The 7,941-nt window shown below is 41.5% G+C and overlaps 1 protein-coding gene across 1 annotated transcript; it reads left to right on the forward strand.

The window, feature by feature from the left end:
- Window positions 1-3,333: 3,333 nt before the first annotated feature.
- On the forward strand, window positions 3,334-6,035 carry LOC106723441 (olfactory receptor 4D9-like). Its single transcript, XM_014527719.1, has 2 exons — window positions 3,334-3,539; window positions 5,043-6,035. The coding sequence occupies exon 2, from the start codon at window positions 5,082-5,084 to the stop codon at window positions 6,033-6,035; it is 954 nt and encodes a 317-aa protein (XP_014383205.1). The 5' UTR covers window positions 3,334-3,539; window positions 5,043-5,081.
- The last annotated feature ends 1,906 nt before the right edge of the window (window positions 6,036-7,941 follow it).

Below are 7,941 nucleotides of genomic sequence, written 5' to 3' on the forward strand. Positions count from 1 at the left end.
GCAGCAGCAGGGCAGAGCCCCCACTCCCTGCGCTGCCGTGCCCACATCCAGAACCCTCCGACCCCAGCTGGCCAGCTTGTCCCAGCCCCATCTCCAGTCCCTCCCTCCCCCATGCGCCATCCCTCCCCACTCCACCCATGACAACAGACTTACCAGCTGGAAGCAGCTGTGTCAGCTGCCTGTTTAGTCTATGGGTGAATCTCCAAAGCAGCCAAATCTTTTCCAGACCTTTTTCAAATCAATTTGGATGCTTTGAATGATTCAGAGCTTTTAATTGGTCTCCCGATTCAATTTGGATTTGCAGATTTGATCCCTAAATCAGGCCAAATCTCCTCCGAATCAAATCGACTAATGGAGCTTCACACAAGCTTAATATTCAGTCTAGTTTTTAACATAATTCAAAAGTAAAAAACAAACAACAGTTTTCCAAGCTGCCAGAAGTATTTTACCTGAGTTGCAACAGTATAATGTTTTGAAAAATTTGTTTCCAGGAGAATGTCTCAGGGAGATGAATCTCCCTGTTTGAGAGAAAACACAATCTGAAACTTAGCAATATTTCCCATGAAACAGAAATCCTGATTTCCTTGCACTCTGCCTGTCTCCTTAAGCAGGGTCTTGCAATAGGGCCTTGCAATAGGCTAATTCAGGGAAGCAAGAAGGTGGTTGTTTTGGGGTATACAGACTGACAGCTTGAAAGGTATTAGAGCTAGACATGATTAAATTATTTTCTAAAATTTGTAGGTTTAGCTACCTACTACTTCCCTATAGTGGAAACACAGAGATTACGAAAATCCAGAAGAACTACCATAATGACTTGCAGGGAAGCTTAGGGATGTCAACACTTAGGCTAGGTAAAGACATTAAAAAATCCCAAGGCACAATCAGTCTAAGTTATGTGTTTTTTGTAAGTGACATAGTTTAGGTCAGTAGCAAATAGAAAACACATTCACCCTTTGGTGGTGGTGGAGTGGGAGGGGATGGGGGGTGGATCTTACACTGGGTGCTGCCATTTTTAAACCTGTCTGTGTGCACCAAAGTTCTGTTCTGTTATGGGTATAGACCAGTTGCCAATCATTTATATCAATAAAAGTATAATGTCTGTACCTGGCTTTACAGAAAAATTCCCATTGCTTCTTCATTGTGTGGAGGAAACCCTAAGCTCTGTTGGCAAACCTTTCCAGGAAAAGAATGACTGAAAGTCTCAGTAGTTGTGAAATCACTGACATCTATCTAAGAATTATGCACCATTCCTAGGAAACCTCTCCTTTCACCCTCTTCCCCTCTCCACTCCCACACTGTTAGATGAAACAGAATCAACCTCTATAGCAGAACAAAGCAAACATAAAATCCACAAACCTCAAGAAAGCTCCCCTCCCCTAGAACAGTCGAAGAACCATTAGTGGATTTAACACAGCTATTGAATGTTTATGAAAGGTGCTGACATAGCGTAGTGATAAATGGTAGCATCAAAACCTAAGAAGAGGTCAGATAAATAGTCATGCTGTAGATGACTTGATTCATCATCAGAATCATCAGAATAAACAGCAGATGCAAAATGTTTGAGAGGTGATGGGGACCCAGTGATGGGCTTCACATGGGCAATAATACCAGAGCTACCAGGTAAGGAGACCACTATGAATTTGGGAAGGCTGGTGGAAACTGCTTTATGCAGGCCACGCTCATAGGGGATTCTTGGTACAGTGGCAAAGATCTCAACATATGATATAAATGCAACCAAAATCTAAATCTGCACCAAAGATTAGGATCTGAATTTCACTAAGGAATACATCTGAGCAGGAGAGATGGAAGAGATGTGCGACTTCACAGATGAACCAGCTGACGCTGTTGGAATGGCAGAAGGACAAACTAAAGCTGTTACCTGTGGCCAAAGGGCAAAAAAATGCCGTTGCATGCACTGGCTCTCATGTGGACACAAGCTCTCTTATTCATTACTGGGGATCTGGGTTTTCCATTCACCACAGAAAAATATGGTAAAACTTGGATTTTCTCATTTTAAGGAGAAAAACCCAGATGTTCTCCTTTAAAGGAAAAAAAAAACACACACACCCACACACACACAGGAAAAGGCAGGTTTCCCCTTGCAGGCTGGCAGAGGTTCAGCCTGCAAGGGGCTGGGGGAAGCTGAAGGAAGGCAGTAAGGCAGGGGTTGGCATGTGCATGTACACACTCACACATGCACATGGCAGCCAGGCAGCCTGGACAGCAGTTCCCACAGCTCCCTACAGGTAAATCTGGAGTGGGGGGGTGGGGGTGGTATTAAGGCCCCCATAGTGAGAGAGGAAGTTGGGCAGGGATGGGGATGAGGGTGCCCTGTGCCACCATGGTGAGGCATCCCCTGCCCACCCAGGAACAGTGCCCCCTGCTGCTGCCCGCTGCTGCTGTCTGGTGGGTAGGGGGAACCTTGCAATAGTAGTGTGAGGCTTCTCGCGGTGGCAGTGAGCCTCCCCACCCTGTTCTGCCCTGCCACACTATGTCCTGCCCACTGGGCTGTGGAGGCCCCGGGGGCAGGACAGCAGGGCGGGGAGTCTGATCCCAGAGCCTTCAGCCCTCATCCACTTGCCTCAGCCATGCCACCCATGAGGAAGGGAAAACTGGGTTCTGTGCTCCACTCCACTGCAACAGCTGCTGCTTTCCATGGGCAGCAGCCAGGGTTTGAGTGTTGCTGTAGGGTCAGGAAGCTGTGGACCCAGGTCCCTGGCCCCATAGTCCTAGCAGCTGGAGGCCCCTCCAGCAGGGCTGGGGGTGGGGCAACAGGCTGTGGGTGGGGAGTGAGGGGCACCAACAGGGCTGAGGGGCTGTGGCTTGGGTGTGAGGAGCAATGCATGGGCAGGGTACAGGCATTTCAGGGCTGCTTAGATAAAACAGATTGACATTCTCAGTCCCAAAGTCCCTAAGAGCCTCCTTGAAAAAGAAATAATTGAATAAATATCTAGTAGAAACCAGACAAGCTGCAAAATTTGCAGTGACCCCATGTACAATACTGGGGTCTGCATGTTCTTGGGTGCATCTAGGATTTTTAAAAGAGAAGTATGGATGGTGTGGTTCATTATCATGTATAACACCACATATAGTTGCATCTAGTTAAAAAGAACCTGGAAGCTTTACTACTGTGCAAGGGGCCTAGATATATATTATTCAGTTTAAGATTGAAGCAAAAACAAGTATACTTTATTGGAATGAGCATTAATTTGCTATATTATATATCATGTATAAAAAATATAAAAGACTAGGCAAACAAAAAAACCCAAAATATGTTATTTTATTAGCCCTGTAGTCATTTAAAAATTAAATGTACATCTCTTTTTCAGGTTCTTTCCAGGAGACTTTGGTTTTATCAGCTGCTGTAATTCAGGGATCAGAAAACTTATAAGGGGAGAATTTCTAGAGATATCTGCTCTTTGGATCCAAGTACACTTCCCTTGGCTATCAGGAAAGATAAAAACAACTCCAAGGTTCTACTTTTCCGGGACATTCATAGGCAGTTGCTCTGAGATTATGGGCACACAAGTTTGCATGAGGTATTTCATTCCTAAAATATGCAGTATAGTATTATGACTAGCCATTGTTAATGCATAAATCTGCTTAGAAATTACATTGTAAGGGAAAAGAGATTTGATTTGGGAGATAACTGTTAGCACTTATGAGTGGGGTTCTCTGGCCTAAAAAGCTTTACAGGTCTTGACTGGGATTTCCAAAGTAATCTAGAGGAGCTAGGATCAAACTGACTCACAAACCATTGGCTGACATGAGTATCCAAAGCTTTCCTACAGCAATTCTGAGTCTGTTTTTCCATTACTGGTTCTTAGTACTGCTCTGGCCCTAAGGCATTATCCCTGGGTAGACTACAGCTGGGAAATAAAAACAAGAAAGAGTGAAGAGGAACACCAGTATGTGCAAATAAAACTGGGGGTGATTCTTAACTTATTCTCTTTTTTTTCTGGTGAAAAAATGATGAAAGTAGGGAGAATCAAAATTTATATTTTCCTTGAGTTAAACATTGTTGTTGTTGGTTGTAAAATATTAATAGATATTTTGGATTTTGAAGTGCAGCAAAATGAACATTTTTCTATGGCTTAATTTCAAACTTCTCCAATGTAAATGTTTTAAAAGTATATCAAAATAATTTTTTTCTGTAGAAAAATAAGTTTCTACCCACTCTGTAACTTTTTCATTTTTTTAAAATGCAATATAAATTTGCCTATCTTGAAGGAAGTTTGAAACTTTCAGCCTTGACACACACAAAGAGTTTTATTTAATCCCTGTTTTTAAACCTGTCATCTTAAAGTTATATCTAAGAAATGGTTTGCTTGTAAAAATGACAACATTTTCCAGTGACACTGAACACCTGCTAGTCCCACTAAAGACACAGAAACATAATCCGTTCAAGACCATTCTTGCATTAAATGGTGTTATAGATGATCGAATCTTCTGATAGCAAAGAAATACACAGAAAATTTTAGTTCTTTAAATAAGGTATTCTCCAGGTTTCCATCCCAACTTCCCTCCCATCTAGCAAGGATGCAGCCAGGACCTCTCTCATATTTAGCAATAAGGGGAAAGAATTTGATCATTATGATCTCCTGATGCTTGCTCATGATCCTTGTGTGGAAAACCCCTGGATACTGGGAGGAGTTCTCCATGAAGGTTTACTTGCTGTAGCCCCACAGACTTTACAGCTTTGAACCACGGGGCTTCAAGAATTATATATGAACCTCAGAGACAGATAGCTTCAGGACTGCAAAAAAAGAATAAGTAGAAGAGTGAAGTAGGGTTATTTTTATATGCCAATTATTCCTCTTCACTTCCTAGGATCCAGAACTAAAAGAGACTGCCTGGTAATGCTTCTGGTTTTGCTCTAGCAGGGTTTCTTAGCACTGGAGCTGAAGGTATATGACTTAATTTGTGAAAAAAGTACAATTCCCAAACCATATGACTTTCTTTATTTGGTGTCAATATTGAATTAATATTAGTATTTCTCTGTATTTATGCCATATCCATTATTCCATCTGTTCCTTCTTCAGGTACAGATGGAATTTAATAAATGGAAAAGAAGTTAATAAATGGAACAGCAGAACTTTACCCGTACAGTGACAGAAATTGTTCTTTTGGGACTTACACAGAATTATGAACTACAATATTTTCTCTTTGGGGTCTTTTTCATCATCTATATGGCAACGTGCTTGGGAAATTTTACCATAATCATTATGGTGATTTTGAACCACCAGCTTCACACGCCCATGTACTTCTTGCTTGCCAACCTGGCTTTTCTAGATGTCACTGACTCTTCAATCAACACACCTACATTGTTATCAAGTCTCCTCTCCCAGCATAAAATTATCTCTTTCAATGAGTGTATCCTCCAAATTTTCTTCTTTCACTTCATCGGAGGTGCCATGGGTCTTGTGCTCATGATAATGGCAATAGATCGGTATGTAGCAATCTATAAACCCTTGCAATACTTGACTATCATGAACTGGGATATATGCACAGGGCTAGTGGCAGGGGCATGGTTGGGTGGAATGGCGCACTCTCTTGTTCAGATTGCATTACTCCTCCAGCTACCATTCTGTGGTCCCAATGTCTTGGAAAATTTCTACTGTGATATCCCACAGGTCATCAAGCTAGCTTGTGCTAACACCTACATTATGGAGCTGCTGATGGTTTCCAACAGTGGATTGCTTCTCATAATAACTTTCATTATTCTTCTCATTTCATACACTGCCCTCTTATTCAAGATAAGAAGACATGTGACACAGGGGAAACACAAAGCCCTGTCTACCTGTGGAGCTCAGATTACAGTTGTAAACTTAATTTTCATACCTAGCATATTCATATATGCACGGCCCTTCACAAAATTCCCCCTAGACCAGTTGGCTGCAGTTGTTTACACAGTGATCACACCCATGCTAAACCCAGTGATCTATGCACTGAGAAACGCTGAAATGAAAAAGGTCATCAGGAGACAGATCATTAGAATGCTGTCCTCAAGGAGGATACAAAACCACAGAGTATAGACCAAAGTTTATTTACACCAATATTAAACGATGGTTTATAAATCGAGAGTGAGGATTACCTGATCCAATGCTTTTGTTTCAAAGGTGTGCTCCTATATTGTGTAAGTGGAGGGAAACCGCTTGTTTCATTTGGGTTTCAGGTAACAATGGTTTAGCTCCAGATGTGCAGGGATAGGAACAAACAGATCAAACAGTTATAACAGATCAGTGAGAACAGAGGGCAGATCTGATAGTTAATATGACAATAATTGGCCATGTGTCTACACTTGTCATTTTGTTTTGAATTACCTTTTTATTTATTCATTATCATATGTATGCAATTTCCAGACATATATTAGCAAGTGCCATTCATATGCTGTGTAATACCTTTTACATATCAATTTTGTTTGATTAAATGTTTATAACTATTTTGGTATTCATTTTAATTTACAGAAATGAAAACCCTAATAGTGTAAGACTATTTGTCATGTTTTTCTATTGAAGCATCCCCTATATTTTATTTTGCCATTTCACTATTGAGCAATCTGTCCTTTTATTTAAAGAGAGAGAATGAGAGAGATCAAAAATCTAGCTTCTCATACTGTTTGTCTCATCAGAGGATTCTTCCTCCAGTCATTTGCCAGTTTTGGATTCTAAATCTGATTTTTCTGGGGAGCCAAACTTTATACACCTTGACAAATATGTTTGCTGGTTTTCTTTAAATACTGAACAGAGGAGAGAGTACACCAAACCTGAAAGTTGCCTGTGTGGGAGGAGAGGGAACAATTGTATGGGGAGCAGGGGAAATTGTAAAATAGCTGATGCTATAGTATGGGAGTAACATGAAATAGCCTTGGCATGGGGGAGAGGTGGAATGGCTTACATGTGTGGTATTATGGGAGAACTGGGAAAATGAGGGACAGGGGGTGAAAGTAGAATTTTTAATACCTAGGACCTCTACTATAGGGGAGGCCTAATGATAGTTTGGGGAATGGGCGCATTGGATACATACTGAGTCTTTGGAATGTGAGGGAAGAGAAGAATATGGGGCCCATGGAGAACCTGCCATGTGAAGGATGGGGAACTGTAAGACAGAGGAAGGGAAGAGGTGGGGCATCCAACCTGGCACAAGTTGTGGGAGCACTAGAGTTGCAGGGTGTCCCGTGAGACACTGAATTCAGCTCTCAGGCAAAAGAAGTCTATGACCCTTAACAGAGGTATGTGGAGAAAAAAGCCCTGTCTCTGTTTGGGATTTTATTTCCACAAAAGACTTCAACAAGTATTAAAATATCAAAGAACTAATTTCCCTAGTCAGAAATATTTCAATGGATTTTTATTTTTTTTGGTAGTACCCAAGAATAACTATTTTCTTATGCAACTCTTAAACTACTTGTCTGTGTCTTCTCTGTTCTTTACAATGTGGTTTACAGACATCATCCATTTTATTCGCAGAATGGCTGCAGTGTTCCTCACATAGATTGGGTGAAATTCTGTTATCCTTTTTGTGTGCCTAAATGGCAGTTTTTTCAGCTGGGGTAAGTGGTGTCTTTGGCATATATGCACATGCTGTGATTTTTTTTTTTTTACCCCTGCAGTATATACACTTAAACATGCACACACGTTGTGAGCATAGGCTATGCAGCAGGCTGGGCATATATGCAGTACTATGCACTGGATGGGCCTATATGCCACTACCTGAGCATAAGTCCAAGATAGAAACAAGAGAAGACCTTCTCACATTTTATTTCTAAGAGCAGAGGGGTTAGGGAAGTTGCCTAGAAAGCTGATCAGTTGAGTTTTAGACATTCAACACCTACTAGAGGATTGATCCTCTTACTTCCCAGCAGCACTAATCAACATGCCGCAGGTCACGTATTAGCTAGTCCCCTTTCCTGCTCTATGGGCAAGTGTTCTATCTATTGGGCTC

Source organism: Alligator sinensis, unplaced genomic scaffold (genome assembly GCF_000455745.1).
Source record: "Alligator sinensis unplaced genomic scaffold, ASM45574v1 scaffold1929_1, whole genome shotgun sequence".
Classification (NCBI taxonomy): domain Eukaryota; kingdom Metazoa; phylum Chordata; order Crocodylia; family Alligatoridae; genus Alligator; species Alligator sinensis.